Genomic DNA, 27,643 nt, shown 5'->3' on the forward strand with positions numbered 1-27,643 from the left:
ACCATTTTTCTTCGGCACGTCAGGCGAAGAAATTAAATGAATTTGATAACCCTAATTCCTCCGTCTTCTCGGAGGAGGAAGATTATCTATTGGATAGAATCGTTGTGCTGAACGAAGTTACGCGTGAACAGTGGGAAGAAGTAGTTGAAATAAATGGGAATCCCACCCTTGACACCATGTTTTAAGTGGTTTATTGTGTGTTTACACGCCCTTCGTGATGTACTTAAAACTCCCCGCGAGACAGAAATACTCCGAATGCTTTATTCTGGGTCATTCCTGGACCGCTCCTATATACGAGTCAAGGGCTGTCACTCTAGCACGTCCCCCTCTCTCTCTGATGTTGCCAGATCTCCCCGTAACATGTTTTCACCCGGGAGCGCCCGGATGAAATTTTTTTTTAATTTTACACATTTACGACATTTAAATATCGATAAATACTTTCAAATAATTACAAATACATTTCGCTTGTAAGTCGATTATACGTTATTTATCAAGAATATTCCGTTTAATTCGCATCGATTAATGGAGATAGAGTCTTGTGATTTAGGCACGGCAGAGGGCGTGCGTGCAGAAAGGATGGTGCTTGGCAGAATATTTGGATGCTATCGCGTCGTATCCAGTCGTTTCTCTTATCGTTACGGAGGAGTTCGAATCCAACGAGTAAGAACATAATTTTATTTAATAATACGAGGACGTTTAAATTCGACGTATTGCGTTTCGAGCGGATAAATCGCGCGAGAGTTTGTTTAAAGCGTTAGAAATAGTCATAGAATTGCAAGAGTTTCGAAAATTAACATATTATCGGTAGAAGTTAGGCTGAATTCGAGCTCCGAATGAGACGTTTGGGACCTTATCAGAATTGTAGAGCACACCTATAGGAGCGAAGGGTCGAAAAACCCCTCGTTCGGAGCTTGAAACTTACCGAAGTGAAGATAATTATCTTAACCTACTTGCGCCCACAAATTGCCTAAAAGTAACTTCTACCGCAAGTTAATACAAACGAAACATTTGAAGGAATCTTGTGCGAAATGTTTGCTGCCGGTCTCTTTCGTACGGTCGGAACAATTTGTAAAAAACACCGTTCTAAAGCAGTATTCGAGCAGTGCTTTATCCTTGTGGAAGACTATTATAAATGCCGTGTAAAGTATATCGCCCGTGTGATGTTATTTGCCGTCGAATGTAACGAAACTCAACCGTCTACTAAATGTATAAAATGTACCGGTAGCGAGGTTCCCGTGGGTAAAGGACCGAGAGAATCTTTAAAAAATTGTTTTGGTTTCTGTTTTGGTCGACCTTCGGGAACGTTTTGGCCTAGTGCGCGGAACTTGCAGAGATTATTCTCGGAATCGTGGTTCTTTAGAGTTTCGTGGCTGCGGGGACAGTACGAAAATGTTACCTGGACGATGGCGCGGAATGTTTCGGGGGATGGAAGGGGTGGCGTGGCGTCGTTTCTTTGAACGTCGATTCCGAAGCGTTTTAATCGCCCGCAGATTAGAGGTGGGTTTGTACTTTGCGAGAACGGAAAGGATGGGGAAGACGACGCTTCCATTCTCTTTTGGTCGGCGAGAACAATCGGGAGAAGGTGTACTTATCTTTGTGTTGTGTTGTCGTCCTTTTCCATTTTGTCCGTCCCGCATTTAAAGCTGCAGTGACTCGAACCGGAGTGGAATCATCTTTGGTGAATTGCAATTTATCCTTTGTTTGTGGTGTTTTAAATCGATTGAATCCGAATCGACGGTGCCTTTACAAATTCGATATTTCAGATTTGCCCGAGAGGTAAGGGCTAGATTAAACAATGAATTCTATATATTTAAAACTTAATTGAAATATCAAAAGTACCCTTTGGGATCGTCTTTCTTAATTTTTTTTATGATGTTATAATAGTCTTCGTTCTCTCTTCTTCTCTAACTAAGAAACTGGATTGTGTGTGGTCGACTAAGAATTTTACGACTAAAATAAAGCCTCAAAATTGTATCTGACTAAGAGTGCCAAATGTGTGTGCATGTTTTTTTTTTAGGTGTGATGTTTATGGGAAGAGAGCATTAGAATGGAGAAGAAAGATGATCTTTTCCATTTTTGCAAAGTACAAAGTGGCCTTAAGTTTAAAGTCTGAACTACTAGATGTTGTTAGCCAATAATTTTATTTGTTAAGTGATTTATTTTCTCTCTCTGACATTATGCAGTTTGCTGTTTCTTTATTATGTAAATGAATTTATATTTCTATTACAAAAAATATATGATTATTGAAATATTTATATAAAATATTTTGGAATCATAATAATAAATTTTTCAAGATTGCTATTCCCAAACCTTAGTAATCGTAAATTTTTTTCAGAATTATTCTTCTCATCGTAAATGGATAGACAATTTAAATGTTCGAACCTTCTGCCAAGAAAGGTAATCCTATCTTTGCATATTATATATATGGGAAACTTTTACACTATATGGTTTTGATTATATGCAGATCAGTCTTTTAGGGGTAATTTACATTTTTTAATATATGCAGATAACAACTCTGAGGCACGTTTTGCCACATCACATTAAAAGAAGATAGCATCGTGTAATATTCTGATGAAATTATCATCATCATCATTGCCATTACAATGGTAATAGTATGCAGAATGTTTTAAGTCATCTTGCTCTCTGTAAAGTGATAAATTTCACATTTATTGGCTTAAATTTCTATTGATCTGGATGAGAAGTGATGATATATTAAAGAAAATTAGAAAATTGTTCATATTATAAAAGTAAATTAACATTTTAAAATATAACAATATTTGGGATATTAAAAATATCATTTATAAATTTCAATGCAGTTGTGAGCAAAATATATATATAAAGGAAACAGGTAGATAATTAGCAAGAAAGTTTAAAGAGCATATCACAGCAATTAAAAATAATAGATTTAAAAAGCCTTTATTAGGAATTATAAAATTTACAAAAAGGTATATATAGGCAAAAAGTACAAAAAACAAAGTACCCAGATTGGATACCGGAGTAACGCGAACATGGGCGCATAGCCAGCCAAAGTATGTACAGTAGTGTTAAGATAAAAGACACGCGGACATGGGCACGTATGCCAGCCGTTGTGTAGAAAGAGCGTATACGCAGTACCACATATAAGGGGTAAACGTGGAACAGGGGCACATATGCCAGCCAAGTGATACAAAGGTGGGAGGTGAAGACTACGCGAAACATGGGCACGTGTGCCAGCCAATATATACAATTAGTAGTAGAGAGTTCAACTAGTGTTGTTGCTGTAGACCAATGTGGCGCCGATAGATGTCATTGCTCCAGCGGATCGTGTCGCTGACTATCAGCTGCTTCATTAACTTCGAGTACTTTTTGCTAATGCCCAGGCGCTGGAGGGTTTCTTTGTTGGAGTGGTCATATCCTCCCAATGCTCCAACGATGAATGCACTGATGTGGGTATTGTAACCCTGCTGTCGGTGGTGCTGAACTAGTGAGTTATATTTACTTACTTTTTCATTGCGTGCAGCTTGGAAGGCTGTGGGACCATTTTCAAATGGAACCGTAACGTCGACGATAGTCGCTGACTTTGAGGGTTCATGTATTATCACAAGGTCCGGTCTGCAATTCACGTCGAAGCCAGGAACACGCTGGTTTACGTATACTGTTGAGTCCTTCGGTTTGTATGCTTTGACTATTCGTTGAAGTATTGCATTGTGCCGCCGAGTTATAAGGTGGAAGTTCGGCGGGCAGTGGCACAACACATGGGCAAGGGTTTCTCTGATGTAACCGCACTTCCTGCATCGTTTGGTATCGCTACCGAAGCGCTTGTGGCCGCGAAGGGCCACTACGCTTAGTCTTGCCCTGTGCACGAAGAACCAGTCCGTGAAGCGTGTGAAGTTCCCATTGTTGATAAAGTGATTGCAATTACACTTCAGCAGTAGCCCACCACTGTAATAGCCAAGATAGCAAAACTCAAAAAAATACATTAAAAATAATTAAAAAGGAGTCTAATACATTTAAAAAGAAAATTCTTGAACATTTTGAAATAAGAAAATTAAATTCAGAAATAAAAATTAATAACAGTGATGGTATGCAATTACATCTCTCTTGGTATCAATTTTTAGCCGGCAGGAACCTACAATAATGTTTAAGTACCGATAAAAGTGAGGTAAAAGTTCTTCACTTTGTGTTTTATTTATACTTTAACTGTGTGCTTATCTTATGGTATATGTCTTGTTCATTTTAATAATGTATTTGAAGATTTGAAAGAAAAATGTATATTTAATGTAAGTTTATCTTATTCTTTATATATTAATATTTTTGTTATTAAAATAGGGAATTTATTTGTATCTTTGTTTTGTACAGTTTAACATGTAACAACTGTATAACAGCTGAAGGGGGACGATATGAGTCCAAAATGCATTTTGTTAAAGGTACTTAAAAAGAATAAAAAAAAGAGTGTTGTAACATACAGAAGTCGTCATAAGTTTTGGGAAAAAACATCACTCTTAGGCTGCTGAAAAAATAATTTAATACAAATCCAAACAAGAAGCTAAATGAAGAACTTTATAAAACTTTAAAATCAGCTGTTGCATAGAATGTAAACTGGAACATTCCATGCTCCTATCATAAATTTAAAGGAAATCTTAAATCATTCTGTAATTTAAAATAATATCACAAAACTTAAACTTTCCTTTACAGAAAAATACAATATTATATATTCAAGATATTTAAACATCTAAAACAAGTAAGGTAAAATTAACCCACAAATAATATATTAATGTGGTTACTCTCATGTCACTTGAGTTACACACACCTTACATGACATTGGAAATATCTTTACTATCTTTGAAATTAATACAATAACCTGTAAGAAAGAGAACTTACAAATTTTAGTTTGTTATAGAATTTTTAAGTCTTTGATATTGCATATTGGATGGATCATTGTGGCCCTTTCTCACTGGACCTCTGTTTTTGGCTATGATACAGAAACTGCCAAAGCTGTTTAATCTAAGTTATTGTCCATGTAGCAAATATGCTCTTTAATCCTTATGTCAAAGTTTCTGGATGTCATCACAACATATTCCCTCAGGATCTCATATATATTGTCTTGTAATGTCATACTGTAAACTCTCAGCTATTCCACAGGTTTCTCTGTCTTCATCATGTATCAGTTGGAAAATTGTGGGGTTCTACTATAACATATATTTCTCCTTGTAATTACAGTTATTTTATTGTGAACATTCCTCCTTACTGCCTGTTTTATGTGGTACATTTATTAGTATTATAGTACTATAATGTATCACACTTGCACATTATACTGTGTAGTAGAATTCTATGATTTGTAAAAGTATGGCTGAAAAATTGGGAATTATTAGAAGAATAGAAGAAAATCCAAAGGTATCTGATATGGAAGTGGCTAGAGTTAAGTATTGCTGCATCTATCTCAATATCATTTGTTGCCAGTGCAAAAAATTGAAGCAAGCACACGAAACTTGGGTACTTGAAACAAAAAGTGAAGCAGAGTTCAGAAAGTAAATTTACTAGAGTGGAATATGGACTAAATCAGCAGTTCAAATTTGTTTGAACTGAAAGCATTTGCAATAAATGACTCAATGCTCACCAAGAAAGCAGGAAAAAAGCTAAACAGCTAGAAGTAGAAGATGTCTGTGTTTCTTCAGGATGAGTCAACAAGATTTAAGGAACTGAATATCAAGTACAGTACATGTAACTGTTTGTGGAGAAAATTCAATGTCAATGCTGAAATAATTCAGGATTGGATAAATGATATTTTGCCATGTTTTTTAAAAAAACATAAATTGTGTGATATTTTTAATTGTAACCAGATTGGTGTTTTTTAGAATTTGATATCTGATGATACATTCTGTAAGGGGAGAAAGATGTCACAGAGGAAGGAGGAGTAAGAGTGATCAACTGTTTTATCATGCCATAACAGTGATGCAACAGAAAAACTTATTCCACTGATTAAAAGTAAACCTGCTAAGCCACAATGGTTTAATAATATTGTCACTGTAGGGCTGTCCATAAATTACTGGGAGGGGAAGTAAAAATTTCCAGAAAAATGCATTTTTCTGGAAATTTTTACCTCCCTTCCCAGTTTGTCCAAGCTTCCATAACCCCTCCCCTCATCGGATGTCCAACAAAACTTGATCTTTTCTTAAAACCTTTATCACTTTATGAATGATACATAACGTAAGTAGAAACAAAACACACAAGAAATTTTGAAATAAATATAATAAAATGCATAAACTATAAAATTTAATGAAATAAACAGACATCCACTAAAGCTGAATCCCTCCCTTCCTCAATCCAATTTCTCTTATCCCCTCCCTCCCTTCCTTTGTGGACATCATATATGGACAATCCCTTACAGAATATACATTAAATAAAAATGTATGAAGAATGATTAAAAGCATAAGGTTTCAAATTAAAACAACAAAATCATAACATAACATCATAACATAGTACTGTTTCTGGATCACTGTCCAGCACATCCTCTCGATACAAACTACATTAACATTCTTCAGTCATTAGATCTTCGTTTTATAAAGAATTTTCAGTACAACTACAAACAAGTTCTTGTACATTCTGCTATTGAAGAGAGAGAAGAAAAGAGAAAATAAACTAAAATCAACATTTTACAGTTAGTATAGTACAGTGTTTTTCAACCTATGGGCCGTGACCCCCAGGGGGGTTGCAAAGCCTTACATGGGGGTCGCGGGTAAAAGAAAAAGACAAGTGTTTGTAGGTCCTACGCTACAATAAAAAAAAAAAACTAGAATTTCAGTGAGAAGGCTGTGCCTGTTTATTTTACAGTACAATTGGTTTTTCGATCAATATGTAGGTCTCAACAGAAAGAAAATTAAATACGTAGTTTTTAAAATCACTGATATAGTTTTAATATGGCCCTGGGGTTGTTAGAATTTTTTAACTTGTAAAGGGGTCGTGTATTCAAGAAGATTGAAAAACACTGGTATAGTAGATTTAATTTTTTTTACTGAAAATCAGAGTGCATAGTTTTTACTTTTAACTTTAAGGTATTAAGTTATTTTGCATACTCATGGAGAAAAGTCACGGTACAGACAATGAAGAACTGCTTTCTCATAACTGGCTTTTCCAACAAAGATCTCAAACTAAGGGAAATGCAGAAAACGATTCAAGTGCATGAAGAAATGAACAAGTGGATAGAGTACTGAATGTTACTTTTGATGATTATATGACAGTAAACTTTCAACTTCAGATATGTTGAATATCTGAAGTTATAAAAATATATTCATTTTTATGTGATTTTTTTTTAACTTTGTCTTATTTATTTTTTATAATAACATTAGAAAGGGTTTAGCAAAGTGGACATAGTCTGGAAATGGGTTGACAAACAAAAAAGTCAAATCTCTGGCCTATAGTTATTTTTGATGAATTGATTTTATATATTTTAAAATATAAATAAATAAAAAATACAATTTACACTTAATAATTTGTAGCTGTATATTTTTTTATTAGAGTAGAAATGATAATTTATCTCTTTCCATAGTAATTTTGACTTGGCAAAATATGAAGAAGTGTGCAATGAAACATTAGAATCCTTAGCAGAATATTTTGAAGACGTTCTTGCCGAAAATAAATATCCGGAATCTGATGTTTCTCTCTCTGTAAGTAATAAGAAATTACAATACTAAATTTCCGCTTAGAATAAACTAGAGCAAGGATTCCCAACTATTTTTATGGGTGGAACCCTAGGGTTCCGCCCATAAAAGAGAATTCTAAATTCTTTAGACAAGTTTTTTCTTGCAAGATACATCAAAGAATATTATGGAATTGAATGCAGATTTATAGTAAAACAAAATTTTACAATTTGGTAAATAAGTGATTTTTATATTATATAAGGTACTGACTACATGACAGTGTGGATGAATAATATCTGAGGTGTAATAACGGTTTTATAATATGTCGGATCATGCAAACAAGTTTGGAGGAAATTAAAGCAGTTCATTCGTGATAGGAAAAATAATATTACAGTAATAGCTGCAAAATTCTTGTAATAAAATAGAGTAGCATCTCAGCTAAGCCTGTAGACAGTAATTGGGGAAATTTGTTAAAATGTTGTAAAAGTGAAATTGAAACATTTATTGTATTTCCAATCAGTTTGGTGATGTGTTACATGTTTGTTTGCTTACACAATTATGAGTTTTCAATAAGGACAAATTGGTCTCTCTTTCTGAACCACAGTTTCAATTTTTACAAAGAGCTTTAGAAAAGAACCAAAAAAGAACATTTCTTTTTATTTCAAAACTCTCTTCGATACTATTTAATGGAATGAAATTTCATGTTGGTTCAAATTGAAACAAAATGGTCACGCCTTTTTCTGTACAGAAAATTTGCAAATTAATAAATTGCATTTAAAAACTTTCCAAATTTTTATTTTTTTATACAATTGGAAATGTCATGTACATGACAACATTTCCACTTCTATTTAACAGTATAACCCAAATACATTAAAATACAAGTGTGAAAGTGAGTAGCAAACATTTAAAAGAAAAAATTTGGTAAGATAACAATAGGACAAAAATTTTGAACATTAAGAATTATAAAGGATTTGTTTACAAATACATTTAAAACAACTAAAATCTTCCTGTAGTAAATTTTCAAAATTTATCATTTTACAAGAGATGCAATAATAATATAATCTGAGAAATGTTTAGTATATAAAATGGTGTAAAAACACGTGATATATTACATAAGTTTTATAGAGGAATTCATAAATGTAGCCAATCTGTACATTTTCATTAAAATGTTTACGATGGTGCAATTAGTCAAAATATTTGATGCATTCTTTAAAGATCGGAGACTTAGTTTGGACTTTGGGATGTGCAAATAAGTATGGGATAGATTACAGAGTAAATTTAATGTTAAATAAAGTTTGTCGTGCTCTTTAGTGAATTATCTCGATTAAATAGAAGTTTTATAAATATTACTTTCTTTTACTTTTTATATTTTTTTGTAGATTTATTATAAATGTTGAAATAATTTTTAAAATACAGTAGAACCTGTTTAACAAGTTCCTGCATTTGAAGTCCAGTTTCTCTGGTCCTGGCATTTATGCCATAAGATGCATGTTAAAATTTCCTGCTTAACAAATTTTCCCATGTAAGAAATTCCAAAATATCCCATCAACGATATTTTACCCACTTAAGAAGTTTATGTTGGAGATAATTTGTAGTCTGTTTCCTCACCATAACTTTATCACTTATAGTAGTTTTAGTAAAGTAACTCCAGATGGCTACCATATTGTATATGAAACACTTGCACACCTGAGGTGGTTGCTAACTTAGCTGGGATCTTATTGTTTTGACCTTATTCCCTATCTGGTATTGTCCATTAACTATTGACATCATATTGACAGCAGTCACTTCATCACTTGTTGTAGTTAGTACATCTTACTATTCTACTATGTTACACTATGTTACTATTCTACTATGTTACTATGCTATGTTATATTACTTTGATATTGAAATAAAATTGACTATACAGATAAAAAAATTGTTTTTTTTACAATTCCTGCATAAGAGGTTTTTCTGGCTAAGAAGTTTTTTTAGAGTGGTCTCTTCAAAAATTTCTTAACAGGGTTCTACTGTATTATAAAACAAATGGTCTTTTTTCACAAAAGGAAGTAAATAATAAAAAATAATAATGAAAAAGTCAGTCAAGAAATCTTAAAAAGTTTATCTTTTTGCAAGAATTGGTGCATTTCTTAAATAATTTCTTAAAAAATTTATTTTTGGCTCTGTGCTAAAAACAGTCATTTATGTTATCAGTGATGACTTCAATTTTATTTCTGTTACGTCAAGGTTATAATTATACATGCTCTGGCAGGAAAACAATTATAAACAGAGGTTTAACTTTTGAATATATTTTATAAAAATTAGCCAGGACAAATTTTTAAGTTTACAAAAAATAAAAAATTTAGTAGACGATACATACAAGATGTGTCTTTTCACTTAGTTTAATTATTTGTATGATTTGATTTGTAATTTGTAAAATCAAAACCATTCACTCTCTTCCAAGGTTTAACAAACAAATATACAAACATTTTCGGTTTATTTTAAAATCTGCCAGCCACGGGTGACCAAAATTCAAATTAGAATCGTGTAATTTGGAATTTTGATCACCTGAAGCAGATTTATAAAATAAACTGAAAATGTTTGTATATTTGTTTGTTAAATCTGTTTACTGGAAAAGTGTGAATGGTTTTGATTTTACAAATAATCTGCTCTAACTTTGATTTTGGATTTTAGCTTGGTATGAATTTTCCAAACTACTAATAATTAATTTATTCATATCAGATCATATTCATTTTAAAATGTTATAAATAAATTCAGTAATCTGCCACATACTAACAATGCTGAAGTTACTAGAGTCATACTTGGATTGCCCGATCTTAAAGAACGAATTAAATATTTCAATTGTATTTTATGTTTTAAATATTTTAATGATTTCATTTATAATTTTTGGCTAAAATTAAGAGTTTTTGCAACAAGAACATGTAATGATTCACGCTTGCATACACCTTTTTATTGTTTATCTTTGTCTCACAAATCATACTTCTATTGAAATTCAGAAAACTTGGTCTTGAAAATTTTTTACATTATGACTTCTTATGTTATAAACAAATGTGTTAATGTATCTTATACAACCCATAACTCATTTTTGTATTACATATATGCTTTATTTTTATTTATTTATTTTTTCTTGGCATTTACTATTATCTTGGTTATTTATACTTTAAAGACAAAAAACAAACCTATTTTTGTCTTTAAGTATTTATAATAATCCAGTTCAAGATCAATATATGACCTACTTATACTTTGTTGGATTTTACTTTAATATTGTATTCTTTATATTAGTTTTTATTTTTTATGTCATTATTTTTACTGCATATGTCATGAATCTTTTATTAATTACTAATACTGTTTGTTTCTCTTTGTGTTATTTTATCTTAATTTGTGGGTTAACTGTTACTTGGAGGGCAGAAATTTTTTGTCCAATGGCTTTTTCATGTATATGTAAAATAAATATTTCGTATGCTATTATGCATTAATTTTTGGGGAAATTTTCAGTCCTGAAAATATTCTACATCTCTGTAATATGGTATTTCAAATATTTGCAAATAGAAGACAAAACAAAAAATATTTTTAATATCTCATTCATTTTTTCACATCATAGGAACAAAAAAGTCACATAATGGAATTTACCTTTATCATAAAACTTAACACTTTCCTCTAGCAATTTTAAAATTACAATTATTACAAATTTTCATATAGGTTTTTCAATTATTTATAACTATTTTATATTTATTTTGAAAGTATGAAATAAGACTCAAATGTTTTTTTTTTTTAACAGTCTGGTGTTTTAACAATATTTCTGAATGACAAACAAGGAACCTATGTCATCAATAGACAGACTCCCAATAGGCAGATTTGGCTGTCATCTCCAGTTAGGTATGTTTTTTTATAACAAATTTAACAATTCTTTATAACAAATTTAACAATTATTTTTACAACTAATTTAACAATTAGTTGTAAAAATAATTGTTTTGTGAAGATAAAGATTTCTGAATGAATTATATATGGGGGTCATTTGAGCATAACTGAAAATTTTAAATCCAAAGAAAAATGATGATGAAAGTAAGATTGCCAAGTCTTTGGTGGCATTGTGAGCCAAGGATCCACAATTATCCACAAGCATGTGTGCTAAATGATATGGAAGAAAAATATCCAAGATGGTAAATGACAGAGTGAATGCTCAAATAGATTGGAGCATATTATTGAAGTTTCTTGTTAGAGGAGGCATCAAACTGGTGGAAATTGGTAGCTTCAAGCTTAGTACAATGAGGAAACACTTAGCTGCAGTTAACATTTGCATTATTCAAATGTCTTTGAGGAGGGACACATGCTGGCAAATGATTATTCTAGCTGGGATCATTCCAAAAGACAGGCAGAAGGCACTATGGTAGAAATAGCCTAGTTTTATCACAAAAAGACATCCCATTTTTTGCAGGAATGCTTATTCCGTACGGTCCACTTGACCACCCAAAAAATCCAGGAACCTAGCTGGGAGATGATGCCGTATCCCCTTTACGATCTGCACTTCACTCTTAGCAATTTTTACCTTTTTTGGCCTCTAAGACTTCTGGCTGGGCACAATTTATCTAATAACTAAGCTGTTCAAGAGGCTAGCCAATCCTGGCTTAGATATGCTGACAAATCTTTTATACTGCTATGTCTAGATATTATCAAATGCCAGGACTATGTCTCTGTAGGAAGAGGATTATGTACAGAAATAAATATAATTTTTTCAAAAGTTTCAGTCTGAGTTGAAGGACCCATGTAAAAAATTACAGAATGAGCAATTATTTATTGTGACATCATAATAATGCCAGGCTGCAATTTTTTATCATATTTTTTAATTTATTTAATTTAAAATATATGCTTTTCACCTCAAATTAGTAGTGTCTTGCAGCTGTACATCATACTTTCCTGTTGCAATAGTCATGCTGGTCATCTATCTAACTCCTTTCAGGGGAAAATTTTTGAATTGAAATAACATGACTTTTGTGCAAACTGGAAGTTTGTATATAGTTAATTGGGGCCTCCTGCCCCTAAACTTTCCATATCTGGTTTCGAATTTTGTCTATCTAACTCCGTTCTTGAGATTGAGGAAGGACAGACCGATGACAGTGGGAATTTATAGGTGTACAAATTTTTCAAATTGCAGCCCAACTAGACAAAGTTAAATGTAGAGGATATAGTTTCATAACACTGAATACAACAGCGATAAACGCACTGATTTTATCTTCAAATGCAAATTTATTGCTAGTGCCTTCCAATTTCATATTTCCTGACCACACACCATACCCCAGCCCAGTCCGCTATCGGCTTTAACATTGACGTACCGCGCATTGTCATCAACTCGTCGTCATTTATTTAATAATTTTGGGATAACTTCATGGACCACTTCAGGTGCTTTCAGGGACCACCAGTGGTCCATGGACCACAGGTTAAGAACCACAGGTATAGAGGGTCCAATTAGCCTTAAGATTTTGAATGTTGTGGAAGTCCCAGTCGATGGTGTAGCCTAGATCGTCAGCTGGATGGTGGCTGTGTTCGTCCCTCTTCGGAGTCCTGTCTACACCATATTTATGTATGCTGTGGACCAACGAAGTATTGTCTTTAATGAGGTCAGCAAAGATGTAGTTATGAGTAGCAGTGTTATCCTGCCAGGGAAAGGTACCTGGAATAGTCATTTGCCAATACCAATTTAAAAGCTTTGCCTGGATGTGAATAGGAGGAAGATCTGCCATGACCAGAAGTTCATTGGAAGGAGCCGATCTGTAGGCTTTGCATATCCTAATGGTGAATTTTCTCCAGGTGGAGGCAAGCTTGCAGCAAATATGTTGTTTTAAGCGCTTCTTGCCAGACTGGGACAGCATAGAGTATGGCAGGCTCGATCACTGCTTTGTAAATTAATCTACTATTTTTGTAGTTAAGGTTCCAACGTTTTGCCGACAGCCAGTTTAATAGATTGGTCTTTTGTACCGTTTGCCTACAGATATTATGGACATGGGAGTGCCAGTTGAGTTTTTCGTCAAAGTAGATTCCGAGGTACTTGATTTCTTGAGCATTCTTTATTTTTTTGCCGTTGATGTAAATCCCTGGTGGACGATGTAACCTATTTTTCTTATTTCTTCTGGTACAAACCATAGTGATGCACTTGTCGTAATTTAACAGTAGCTTGTTTTTTTCACTCCAGTTATGTCTTTGATAGATGTCTTTGAGGCAGGTGTTGGTAATGTTGGCCAGGCAAGAAGAGTTTTGGTGTGAAACCATTAAAAGGAGATCATCGGCAAATGCCTGGATCTTAATATTCTCGTTGGTATTGGTGGAGAACAAGAGATCGTCGAAAGTCATGTTCCAGAGTCCAGGTCCACTTCTGGATCCCTGGGCACAACCTCTGTTGATGTTTTTAGTTATAGAGAGCTTATTTGTTTTGAAGATAATTTTTCTGTTGCTAAGATAGTCTTTCGTCATATGGTAAATGTTTCTTGGCAACCAGCCTCTTTGAGACAGTATAAGACGCTCGGCCACCAAAGATGGTTGAACGCCTTGTGGTAGTCGATGCTGATGAGGATGGTGTGTTTGTTCTTAGTCCAAGCATTGTGGATCGTGTCCCTAACACGAAGTCCAGCATCAGTGGTGGACTTTCCAGGCTGGAATCCGAATTGGTATGGATTTAGTTTCCCTTTGCTATATAAGTGCCATTGAATGTGATTTATCAGAAGTCCATCAAGAAGTTTCCCCATCACAGGGAGGCAACTTATGGGTCTATAATGGTCTGGCCTATCTGGGTTCGTCTTCTTTGGTATTAGCTTTGTTCCCAATCTTCCAGTTGTTTGGGAAGTAGCCGGAAATGAGGCAGGTGTTAAGAATGTGCACAAATGCCAGGGGAATCTCTTTGAAACCCTCTTTAATCATTTGAGTGGTAATCCCATCAACTCCTGCTGATTTTTTATTTGTGAGAGTTCTGATCGCCTTCCCACCTCCTTAAATGTGAACAGTTTATTGTTGTCTGTTTGGATATCAGAGCTTGTACGTGAGCGGATCCTTTTGTGTGTTTTGGTGTTGGAAATTAGCATAGTTATCCAATTCTTCATGGGAGTTGATGGGAGGGAAGTTATACATATGCCATATCTTACTGAATTCTTTCCTATAGATGTCTCGGTTTGTTTGGTCTGGAAGGAAGGGTCCCTGTTGTTTGATTTGGTAATCTTGCTGATTTGGGTGACAATATACCTGTGGCCGACGGGTAGAGAAGCGTCTCACAGTTCTCAATGAGGTGGGACATATTCTCAGAGACCAGGCAGACATCAGTCCAGCCTCTGGCATGCAGAGTGAAGAAAGTGGGGTGGGTAGTCATATTAGTTGATATGAGGTTGAATTCGCCCATCATATTGGCTATCATCCTTTCCCTCCTGTCCTCCTTTTCATGGAACCAGATTGCTGATTTCCCATTCAAATCACCTGCAATGACCAGTCTCCTGTTATCTATTTTTCTAATCACCTCTGTTAGTTCCATTATGCATTCGTTGTTGTTGTTGGCTTCCAGAGAAAAGAATGCACTGATAAATATTATAGGATTAGCTTGGTGCAGTATCACGGTAGTAATTCTGCTCAAGCTAAGATGAGGGATCATTGCAATGTCCAAATTTGGGTAGCAGATAACGATGCCACTTTTCGGCTTAGTATCTTTGCTGCCCATGAGAATGTTCCAGTTGCCAAAACGTACGATAGTATTGTTAATTATGTACGGCTCTTGAATGAGGACCATGTCAATCTTCCTGTTGTTCAGTTTTAATAAGAAGAGAGCTGGCTGCCTTGCTGTGTTGGGTATTGATCTGTAGAATGTTCAGCAGAGCCTCTGTGCAGACAGGTGTGGGATTAGTAGCTTGACTGTTGGTGTACTTGAGGTTAACAAGTTGTAAAGGTCAATATCCATAATCAGTGGTGTTTATCGATTGTTCCTTTAGTTTTAGTAAGGTCGGACATGTGCTGCTTAATGTGTTGTGATGTATATGCCTCTTTTTATGTTCAGGCTGCCCATGATTAAATTTCTTACAGTTTATGCATACAGGAGTTTCGTGTCTGAGTTCACATTCCTTAAAGTGATGATGTCTAGTGCAATGACTACATCTCTGCTCTCCCGAGTAGTCATGTGCCAGGTGCCCAAAGCAAGTGTATTTAAAGCACCTGGTCATGGGTATAAAATCTTCCACATAAATGTTTGTCCAGGCAGTGGAGATATGTCATTACAAGATGAGGGTGTTCTGGGTTTTTGGTGACACGGAGAGCACCACATGTCTACAGTTCTCCCTGTTAGTTCCTTTTTTTTAATGTGATACTAACCCTGCTAGTGTTCTAGATACTTCCTCTGTATCGGCATTGTTCCATATTTTATTTTGTTCAGTCATCACCCGGATGATGTCATCGTCAGATACAGCGTTTGGGACATCGAATAAGATGATGCGGGATCTTCTACCCTCTGACGTTTTACAAATTGAATAAAGAGATGAATAATCTGCCAAGTATTTTGAAAAAACTCACCGTAGTGTGTCTGTATAAAGCAAATTTTACAAATTATTTTTTCACTCATTCCTGGGAGTGCCTCAATGGCCTCTTTTAATCTTTTTTCCATCTGTCTTGTCTCCCACTCTGATGCAGATTCCCTCCGCTTTCATCTTCCTGATCGCCTTAACTGCTATGTGCAGTTGTTATGGTTGGATGTTTTCACGAATTTCTTTAGTAACTTTTTCCATATTAGTTTTTTCTCCCTCCTCGTTTTCTTTAGGATAGAGGAGACCTCCTGGCTGCTGTTTGTTCTTTCTCTATTAAGTTTCCTGTCTTAAAGTCATGTTTATGAGCCTAGTTATGTTACTTGGCCGTATATTTAAATTATTACTTGCTACGTGAGCGTAAGAGAGAGAGTGGTGCATTGCCATCATCGTCAGGCCTGGAATCCGCTTTCTGGTGTGCGCGCATTTCACGAAGGATCCCAAAAAGCTGACTCACACGGGTGTGCAGCTGCAAGGCCCGTTCCCTGACTTCCTTTCTTTCCAAACTTTTAATTTTAAAGCTGCAAGATTCTGGGATGAGATTCAAGATCATATGAAGTTGAGATCCAGCTTCTTTGAAGATAGATAGCTCAAGCAAATCACTGAGATCGGCCGAGTTGGAGGGTATAATTTCCTTCTCGGGATCTGAAACGGCTGGCAATAAGGGATTGGTAGTTTCCATCGAAAAAATTTCAAAAACAATAATGGCAGAAATAACAAATCAATCGAAGGATCACACTTACTGAGCCATGCGATAACTGTGCGAAAAACGAGCGAACGAAATATGGTCAGATAGGATGATCGTTGGACCACGTGGTGAGAACAAAAACCGTTGTTCTCAGTGAAAATTTTAAACCAGGATATCTTGAACAATAGTCGGTGAAAAAGAACAAAATTCAGAGGTTGAACGTAGATCAGAATAGTCCATTAAAAATCCAAAGATGGAATCCAATGGCCTAATAAAACGGACAAATATCTGCCCAAAAGATGGTCATGAACAGTCATGATGGCAAAAATTTAAATTATCTGAGCGGGCCGAATTATAAATCAAACAAACTAACGATTAATGCTAAATGAAACAAAATACAAAACAAAAAACAAAAGTCAACGTGCTACGCGAGAGAGACTTCAGAATACCGGTCACTTAATCATGATCAAAAAAGCTGTAAATCACAATAAAGATTCGAAAATATAAAAAACGAAAGCGATTGTCGACAGCTTTAAATAAGAAGAACCAAAAAATGACTTACATCTGAAACGTGGAACAGTTGATAAAGTGAACTGAAGACTAATATTATATCTAAGAGTCAAAACTGAATGTCTAATTTCGTAATCAACACGAAATGAGACATTCAGTTTTGTATTTGCCAGCTGGTTATTGAGGTGGAAACAGGACACTTCTGTTTTGGTGGCACTTGGAGACAATTGCTATTTTTTAAAGTAGTATTTCAGGCTCACCAGATCATGCTCCAGAGTTTCCTCAATTTGCATTAGATGACTATCTTGTGCAACTATTGTGATATCATCTGCATAGCAGAACTTTCTTGATGTAGTAATTGGGAGGTCAGACATGTATAGGTTAAATAGTAAAGATGAAAGGACTGGTCCTTGAGGTAGCCCATTGTGTACCTTCCTATCTGTACTCTTTTTGTCTCCCAAAAAGACTTTGAATTTTCTATCACATAGCATGCTGTTGATGCTATGGGCTGTTGTTCTGCATGGAATGATCTATAGAAGTTTGTATAACACACCCTCTCGCCAGATGGTGTCAAATGCTGCAGTAAGATCAATAAATACAGTGCCGGTTTTCAGGTGCTTTTGAAAGCCTGCTTCTATATGGGTCATAAGAGAAAGAACCTGATCATGACATCAAAAGTAATTTTGTGGCTTGATTAGTTGTGGATTGGATGGATCATTCAAATCTGCCAAGCCATAAGGAAAGAGGCAAGGAAAAGCCATGCAAATGATGCTGGGGTATGTTCATCAACAGGGCCAATTCATTGTATAGTAGTGGCCAAAAGTAGGGGCTACCCTTGACATATTTTTTTAAAATGTGACCTGTATTTTGTTTACTATTGTGATAGTTGAAAAGAGCACAGAACATAGTCAAAATACTCAATTGCATCAAACAGATTATATTTTAAATCTGTTTTACAAAAGAAAAAACATAAGTTTTTATATTTTACACTGTGACAAAAGCATAGCTACCAAGGGAAGTATGCAGATTTGTCCAGTAATTTTAGGACAAAATGTTAGTATTTTGTGGTGTAACCAGAGCTTCTGATCACTGCATCACATCTACATTCTATTGAATCAACTAAGCTGTCAAGCACTGATTGTGGAATCTCATACCATGCTTTTTGGATGGCAGACCACAATTCATCTAGATTCGAATATGTACGCTGGCATATATAGCACTCAACTGCATCCCAAAGATTCTCTATGGGGTTTAGATATGGCAATTGGGCTGGCCATGCATTAAGATTTATCTTTTTCTGTTGAAACCATGTTTTACGAAATTTGCTGTGTTTTGGGTCGTTGTCCTGTTGGATGCTTCATTCAATGACTTGCATGAGGAAACATTTTATTCTGCAATATATCCTGATAAACAGTTTGATCCATTAATTCTATGAATTGGACCAATTCTGTTTGCAGAGAAACATCCCCATACCAATGTGCAGCCACCACCATGCTTTATTGTAGGAATTGTGTATTTTGGATCATATCTCATGTTCTCTGGTCATCTGACATATCATATACCAGAGGTGGCCAACAGTTTTGCCCTCAGGCTGAATTGGAAAGAAAACTTTTTCATGGGCCGAACCAAAGGCTGTCCTAGGAAGATTTTGAGGTGGTGCAAGATCTCATTGTGGTGTCACCCCGTAGAGACTAAATTGTACATAGAGATTACAGATACATTTTTCACATTATCATGCTTTATCAACGTTCTATGCTGTACTTAAGAGATTTGTAATGGAGGGTTAACTCTAAACGCACAGTGAGTTGTTGATTTTTTTTTTTTTTAGGTGTCAGAATTTTTCACCGGTCTATTCTGACTTGAGTAGCTAATATTGAAAGATTAATCGCGGGCCATATCTGGCCCGCGGGCTGTATGTTGGCCATGCCTGTCATATACCATCACTAGAGAAGACATTGAATTTAGATTCATTACACCATAACACCTTGGACCATTTTTGTTTTGTCCCAAGTGATTATAATGGAAATTGCACATGAACACAACAGGTTTGACTATATAATGTCTTTCACATAATTTACGTTCAGTGCATTAATACATGGAGTTTTCACTTGATGCTAGATATTTGCCAGTGACTAAAGAAAGAGGTTACCAGAAGAAAATTCAAAGTTCTTTTATAGTTTTTGATCTTTCCAGATGCAATTTACTTAATTGATATTACAGTTAATTGATATTACGCATGAATTTGATATATTCAAAGTTTAAAGTCAAGCATCATTGTTCTAACATTCCAATTTTTGGAAGTTGGTTTTGTTAAACACCTGATGCAGACCTTGGTGAAGGCCGAAAATGTTTGGAAATTACGTTAAAGTTCAATTACTGGTTAAAAAGGTTTTGTGTATGATAGTTTAAAAATTAAAAAAGAAACAATAACAAGTATTCTAAAATAAATAAATAAATAATCAAAATCATAGTTGAGATTACTAAATAACTACAGAAATAAAATAAGTAACAAAAAGTAAAAATAAATGAATAAATGGCCCTTAATAAAATTAACTTTCATAAAAGGACTGCCATGTGGTAGACAAGCTGTCTGCATCTCTATGGTTGATGCAACTGGATTTTTTCGTGCACTTTAAAAATCTCCAATTTTTCCAGATATCTCAGTGTGTGTATTAGATGTGGGTCTGATGATGGTTACCTGCTCCCATTGTACTTGTACATCCTAATGTTGCGAGTAAGCTGCCAGCGACGTATTATCAAGAGTTTTATCAATTGTGTATGTATGTTTTTTGAGAAGTTGTTGTAAATTACTCATAATGGCACCCACGTAGACCAGTTTTGATTTGATACGTTGGTCGATTAATGGGATGGAGTAAATCCCTGTGGTTGAATTATGGTTATATGGTTTCTTATTGTTCCCTGAATGTCGTTGGGTTGCATCAGTATACTACCTCGACATTATTAGCTCTGACCGCTTTCCTATGTATCCATCTTAAAGATGGGATATAATTTAAAACCACTGTTCATTTCTGGTCTATTGACATATGCTGATGTTTGAAAGGTCGCGATCAACTTCTGCATCATTTCTGTTGGATAACCTTGTTGTTATTCAATCTTTCAGATGTAATTCAGCTCCATTATGGTGACCTGTATGCTGGTATAATGTATATATGCCCTTCTTATCAAGGATCTAAAGGCTGCCAATTTGATGTGGAGTGGATCTACAGTTATGTGGAATTAAAATAGGTCAAAAACATAGTTTTCTGTATACCTTGGTCCAAATTTCACCATATTTGCAAGAGATGAAAATGTCCAAAAAGTTTACCATTGTTTCACTCTCCTGGGGCTGTATTATGGTCACTTATCTGGCGTCTCTTCTTTCAGAGACAAATGACGTCAGAGACAGTGGCAATTCTGGTCACTTTGAACAATCTCGTCTTCATTGATGATGTCACGATTCTATTAAGTCAATTATACATGTTTGGGTTATCTGTGCGTGCAATGGTATAGAATTTTAACCAATGAAATTCTAAAATTTTCAAAAAGGCAGAGTACATAATTATAGATCACGTAGTAAGGAAAGACCGTGTTCAAATAAAGCGCACAATTTTTGACAGAGTTATGTTTTTTGTTTTATAATGTTTTTACAGATTGTAATGTCAAATTGTCTTTTAACAAATAAAAATTTTAATAACTTAAGTTAGAAAAGTGTGTGTACTTAGTTAAGAAGAAATTAGATGGTAATATTTCAAAAAATACTTAGAGATATGGATAAGGTTAACAGCATATTCAATAGTTCAGTAATTGATGTAGGATAATTTTTAAATAAATGGAATCAGTGGTGTTTCCGAGTAGGCACTAGAAAAAATTCAAAAGCATTTTTTCTTTTGAAGTATTCTTTCTTGAGATAGAGAATGTAATCTGTCAGCAATTGTACTGTGTGAGTAGTATCCCAGTTATTGGATATAATGAAATCAAGGCAAAAAACAAAAGACAACTATCTTCTCATCTCTGAGACGAGAGAATCTTTGAGAGAAAGTCATCTAGAATCATGTTTGGAGAGACTCAATGATCTCTCGAGACATAAACAAATGATTAGCCAATCAGCAACTGGCTTGTGACGTACATCACAAGCCAGACGATGACCAGAATACGATCTCTGATCTAATTGTAGGAGTAATCTATAGGGGTTATCATTGATTGCTTTTAAAAAGTGCTGCAAGTTTGGTTTTCTCTGCCACAAGATGAAGATATCGTCAACATATCTAGCATATAAGATAATGAGGTGTTGGAATTTGGGTAGAATGTTGTTTTCTAATTGTTGCACCACCAGTTTACAAAGTATTGCTGACATGAGACTGCCCATAGGTACACCTCTTCCTTGTAAGTATACCTTGCTTGTTCTCAAATTCAAAGAATGATGTATAAAATACAAGATGTATAAAATACAAGATGTGCAAGTTCCAGTATATGATTGTGATGTTTATGTGCATTATTGATGTTGGCAAATAGGAAATCCTTTATTGCACAAAATGAGGTATTTTTATAGACAGATACATTGATTAAGACTGTCATGTATTCATTGTCTACCAGAGAAATGGTATTGAGGTGTTCTATAACCTGCAGTGAGTTGTTGACTGATAACAGATGATAAGTAGCTTTAGCACAGTAGAATTTGACCAGGTGTTTCTCGCTCAGAAATGTTGGAAAATTACATTACTCAATCACTGGGCGTAGTTGGTTTCCTGGCTTGTGAGTCTTGGTGAATGTGAAAATTCTCGGTGTTTTTGGTGCACGGACTGGAGCCTTGCATATGTAAAAGACATGCCAAGGGAGTGGATGTGAATCTTTTGATCTTTTGCTCTAATGATTCCAAAAAGTTGATGGGTGCTAGTTGGCATTCCGTGGTTGCAACATATTCTCTTAATTTCTCATTGTAGGTTGATTGTTTGAGCAACACTACTCCCTTTGACTTATCTGCTTTTATCAGACCACGTTATTTTGTTCCAACCACTAGTGTGATTTGCATATAGTGTTTCAAAATTGTCGCATACCTGAATTGTTGCTTTCTACGTGTCTTGTCTGGAAATTGGTTTTTCAACAAAAAAATCCTGACGCGTGTCATTCATACCTTTAGTAATTAATTCAATATCTGGTATGAAGGTTTTCGGCAGAGAATTAGGAGCATAAAGAGGGCTGAATTTTAAGGCATCCAAAATGCATTGTGGGGGTGTGATGTCATCCCATGATGTCACATGGGAGTTTCTATATTTGCTTGGTTTAATATTTTGCATGTGGAAGATCCATCTTAGTTTCTGTATATATTTCTGTTTCAAAGTTCTTGTGACACACTGTGATAAATTGAGTCATAACAGTGATTTTTAAACATGATTGGTTATTTAGATCACGTTTTCTAAATGCCTTGGTAACTACTGACAGTCACCGGTAAAACCGATTACAATTTCCAAATGTGCCCTTGGAAACATTTTGTTTGAGAACTACCATCACATGCAATCCTTAATGACCTCTTTGAAGTGAGGAACTTCTCACTATGTTCTTTGCTAATGCCCAATTCTTCTATCAATTGTGCCAATCTGTTTCTAGCAAGCTTTACACAATTGTGTCAAGCATTCTGCTTGTCAACAGCTGATCGAAACATGGCTCATCTTTCAATGATTCTTAAAGTTTAAATCTTGATAATTAATTAAGGAACACAGATTTAAAAAGAGAGATTAAATTAGAACTGCTGTATGTTTAATATTCTGATTTATAGTACAATTCCAATTTTTTTAAACAAGTGCAATAAAACCTGTTTAAATGGAAAATTCTTCACAATGGAGCAATTTCCATGTTAAATTTTACTAAAGCTGAAAACTTCTCTGACTTGGAAATGGAAGGGGTTTTTGGAAATTCTAACTTAACCTGGATAAAGCATAAAGTTAAGATTCCATTTGTGGATAAATCACTTGCACATATAAGTTCATTACAGTGTGTGTGTGTCAAACTTTATTCCATGAACAATTTTTAATCTTTTCAGAGAAAAGTCCAGACAAAGAAAAAAACGTATGGATGTGAAATAAATAAAAATATATATATACAATTATCTGAATACCAATCAACTAAAAGTGTTCCAGTCAGCAAATTCAAATTTCCGCTAGGGCTGTGGCACTGCAGCACTCTTTCCCTCCCTGCCAACCTAAACTGTAGGCCTACTTTAATATACTACTTTGTATAAGATATGTATTTGTAAGACGTATAATACAAAATGTATACAGTACAGTTTTGTGTTTAATATATTTTTTCGTAAATGATCAGTTATCCAAATAATTCCAGTCCTGAATTGTTTCGGATAATCGATGCTCTACTGTATATTAGTCTTTATCGGAATTCACCAGTGGTGAAATCGAGTTGTCAAGACATGCAAAGGACGTAATTGGTGAAAATAAGAATAAAGTAATAGTGCTGCCACTTTATCTCTTATGGAGTAGTCAGTAACTAACTAGTACCGAGTATTTGAAACATGTCGATAATTAGAAATTGAAATACCAGTTAATCAGAGTATTAATTAAAATTTCTCAAGAAGTCTTCACAGAATAACTTGGAATCGATATTATTGTAATGCAATTGGAATTTCCAATGGCAGAGCAAAATGCTAGTTTTCAGTATTTGAATATCCATCAGAACTTTTCAACCAAATAGTTCTCAATTCTCACATTCTGGTACACTTAGCTTTAGTTCGAATTCCTTTGGATTAATTTTAGTCAAGCTGCGATAACATTTTACTATAAAATGTAACTGCATTACATTTAATCAGTGTAGTTATAATACTAAAAACTGTTTAAAGAGGAAACCTCTTTAAACAGTTTTTACTATTATAAAAATAAATTAAAAAATAATTTGATGGTGTGATTTTGATATACATGGGTTTTTACCATTTATACTTAATTGTTCTGGAATAAAAGTATCTACATTCTTTGTCACTTTTACCTATTTGTAGAGAATAAAGGTTTGGAAAATGCAGTTTGATATTACTTTTATCAGTTGATAAAATGACAAGCTTAAAGTCCACATTATTCTGGCAATACTAACTTGCAATAGTGCCTCAGAGTTTGCATTGCACCCAAACAAAAATGGTATGTTGTCCTGTATGTTAAAAATTAACATTGTCGTCGTCAATTAGGCAAATGCAATATATGTAAAAAACGATCATAATTACTAGAGAAGAAACTAAGTTTTAATTATATTGTACTGTTTGTTTAAATTTTGAAACAAATTTTTTTTATAAATCTTACAAAAAACTCCAGCAATAACATAACCAATTTCTTGTTAAGATTGTGTCTGCTTCTGTGTGGTGCAAATTTTTTACAAGAACAGAACAGGTGATGAACAAATCTGTCTCCATGCTATTTGTAATTCCATCATGGATTACAAATTGATGGAAAATATCAATGCAGAATGAAAAATTATAAAGAAGAAATAAAAGATATATGAGTAATTATTTATTGTAACATGGTCACAATGCCAGACTGCAAGTTTTAATCATATTTTAAATATTTGCTTTTTGCCTCAAATTAGTAATGGCTTGCCCTCATAGATCATACTTTTCCTTTAACAATAGAATTGTGCCAGTTATCCCTGCTTTCGGGGGAAAGGTTTTGAATTGAAATAACATGACTTTTGGTTTGCATTGGAAGTTCGTATATAGTTAGTTAATCAGGGCAATAGTGGACCCCAAGACAGGTGCAGATCTAGGTTTTTTGAGCCTAGGGCTTATTGAAATCCAATGGGGGCCCCATTTTTACCTAACCTAACCTATTAACTATTTTTTACTATATAATAAGTGCTCATTGTTAATGAAAAAGNTAGTTAGTTAATCAGGGCAATAGTGGACCCCAAGACAGGTGCAGATCTAGGTTTTTTGAGCCTAGGGCTTATTGAAATCCAATGGGGGCCCCATTTTTACCTAACCTAACCTATTAACTATTTTTTACTATATAATAAGTGCTCATTGTTAATGAAAAAGTATTAAAAAATTTATGATGACAGTTCAATTTTTGTGGGCCCTTGGTGCTTGGGGGACCAAGGCTTAACTCTATTAGTCCCTATGTAGATCTGCCCCTGCCCTAAGGTTTCCATGTCTCATCTCAGATTTCATCTAACTTTATTTTCAAGATGGATGAATGACTGAAAAAATTATAGACCTATAATTTACACTAATTGCATCCCAATAATTTAATTCACTCACTTTAACTTGTTTTTAAATTGGCATTATTATGTTTTTGGAAATAGCTCTTTGGAATTAATCTCCAATAACAATACTAACAATTGCCAGATTAAATCAGGCTTTGTGACATTTATATATTTAATTAAATATTTTAGAATGTTTCTTTTTCTTCCAAATGCCACAGTGGACCAAAACGCTATGACTGGACGGGTGAAAAGTGGATATACAAGAGAGATGGCATCTCGCTGCACCGACTTCTAGAAAAAGAAATGTCCGAGTTGTTGGGCAAATCCGTAGACCTGTCGAACTGCTCTCACAATAAAGAGAAGTGATTAAGTGTAAGTTAGAAACATAAATCAAATACGTAATAAATAAAAGATTTATTTATTTTTCAACCTGTTATAAGCTCATGTGGGACATTTAACATCGGTTACGGATCTATTATTATTTGAAGCCCGGTAACCGCGACGATTAGCAATGTGTGACGGAGGTTTGACCCAAAGTTGAAGGCTCTTCCTGGCGGTCGGGGATTGGCTTCCCGGAGCCTCGGCGGGATTTATTGCTGGGTGCGGCCGGTCGAAAGCGAAACGAACAAGTATTATTGCTCGACGTCGGCGACGGCTCCGCCACGCAGTTTTGAGAGAACAGCTCCACTCGCTGATGCGGGCGTTGGTTTAGAATTCTGGTCTAAAAAAATAAGCATCTGCGAGCGGTTAACATTTATAGATTAATTTTACAACAATATTTATATTTAAATATTACAGTTTGCAACAACGGTTCTTTCCGCGCATAAGAAAAGGAATGACACCGATGCCAATTATAATTTTAAAATATGCCAGAACTTGCACCCCGAAACATATGAATTTTGCCAGTCGGCTCATCGCCAAACGGGTTTTTGTCTCGGGTGGGCTCCAGAAAACGAAACACGGGCAACAACTCCGGGCGGATCGGATATGCATTTTTATGTGATAAAAATAAACTGCTTCGTCTCGTGCACTTTTGTCTCGACGCGGATGGGTCTATGGCCTAAAGGGGTTGCAACTAGTCTACATACATCATTACACGTGGGGTATTTAAGATATTTCGTTGTATTTATGTACACGATTTTCACTCACGTCTACGCGGTCGTTCTTCACAATTTTGTTTACGTATTAACATATTTGTAACTGTTTTCTATACATTTAGTTAGTTAAATGTAAACCATCGGGACCTAGTTTCTCCTCGCTTATTTCCTCTGCCTGATCTCCTGACTTCTTCCTCTCTCGGGTACATTCCTGCTGTAATGTCAAAAAGAAGAAAAATTAATACGGTGTTCCTAAAACTTCCCAAAAGGTAAGCATAATTAACATTAACCAGACCAAAAATTCAAATGCACTTAAAACAGAGTTAAAGGATAAAGATGTGTAATATGCATGGAAGATACAACTCATTACTGAAAGGTTTAATTGTATATCCAAAACAAGGAGGATTCTTTCCTTAAAAACTTTTAAGTTAGAATTCTATTTTTAAGTTATGGTGGAAAATGTAAATGTAAATGAACTTTTGTTTCAAATGATTATTTTTCTATTATATTCCTTAAACGGATGTTTGAGAAGGCTTTAATTGCTTTATGAAATAAAATTAGCTTAACTTAGCTAATTATAACAAAGGAAATCATAAGGAAAAAGATAGTACTTTATTTTGAAAAAAAACTATGTTAGATTTGAGAGATCATATTTGTAAATTTAATATGACAATAAAAATAAATTTTTCCGGGACGAATTCACAAATAGAAAAAATCTATATATATATATAAATGGACATGTATGTCCCTATATTTCACTTTTCTGCCAAAACTACACATCGCACATGAATGGTGTTTGTATGTGGTGGTAGCCCCAAGTCTCCATTCGTGCATAGGGGTGGTCGCGTCTCGATAGCTATAAGGGTGCGGGAGATATGAGGCTGAAAGTGGCTTTCTATTTCGAATTTGTTTGAATTAAATTCGAACATAAAATTTGAATATTGGTTCGATTATAGAACGATTGTAAACGTTCCAGAAACGTTGAAAATAGTTCGTTTGACT

General features: G+C 34.6%; 2 protein-coding genes across 3 annotated transcripts in view; one reads left to right on the forward strand and one right to left on the reverse strand.

Annotated features, from left to right (window-relative positions):
* The first annotated feature begins 542 nt into the window (after positions 1-542).
* On the forward strand, positions 543-25,978 carry LOC111613971 (frataxin, mitochondrial-like). Of its 2 annotated transcripts, XM_023355321.1 has the most exons (5): positions 543-660; positions 2,336-2,397; positions 7,526-7,643; positions 11,392-11,489; positions 25,763-25,978. In XM_023355321.1, exons 1-5 carry the CDS (start codon positions 577-579, stop codon positions 25,908-25,910), a joined length of 510 nt encoding a protein of 169 aa, XP_023211089.1. In that variant the 5' UTR covers positions 543-576; the 3' UTR covers positions 25,911-25,978. The 2 variants fall into 2 exon arrangements, with proteins under 2 accessions (XP_023211089.1, XP_023211090.1); XM_023355322.1 differs by lacking the exons at positions 543-660; positions 2,336-2,397 and adding an exon at positions 2,519-2,606.
* A 160-nt stretch (positions 25,979-26,138) lies between these two features.
* The window catches only part of LOC111613970 (basigin-like), a 29,655-nt gene continuing 28,150 nt past the window's right edge, over positions 26,139-27,643 (reverse strand). The window contains exon 7 of the mRNA XM_023355320.1: positions 26,139-26,855. Coding sequence (XP_023211088.1) covers positions 26,804-26,855 — 52 coding nt within the window. The 3' untranslated portion in view covers positions 26,139-26,803. The remainder of the gene's footprint in view (positions 26,856-27,643) is intronic.

This window comes from Centruroides sculpturatus, unplaced genomic scaffold, assembly GCF_000671375.1.
Source record: "Centruroides sculpturatus isolate CEXI.00-Female unplaced genomic scaffold, Cexi_2.0 scaffold2048, whole genome shotgun sequence".
Classification (NCBI taxonomy): domain Eukaryota; kingdom Metazoa; phylum Arthropoda; class Arachnida; order Scorpiones; family Buthidae; genus Centruroides; species Centruroides sculpturatus.

Bases quoted from the DNA above. Each gene is read 5' to 3' on its own strand.
- LOC111613971 (XM_023355321.1), top strand. From the start codon at position 577: ATGGTGCTTGGCAGAATATTTGGATGCTATCGCGTCGTATCCAGTCGT. The intron at 661-2,335 runs GTAAGAACATAA...AATTTTTTTCAG, and splicing joins GAGGAGTTCGAATCCAACGA to AATTATTCTTCTCATCGTAA. The intron at 7,644-11,391 runs GTAAGTAATAAG...TTTTTTTAACAG, and splicing joins AATCTGATGTTTCTCTCTCT to TCTGGTGTTTTAACAATATT.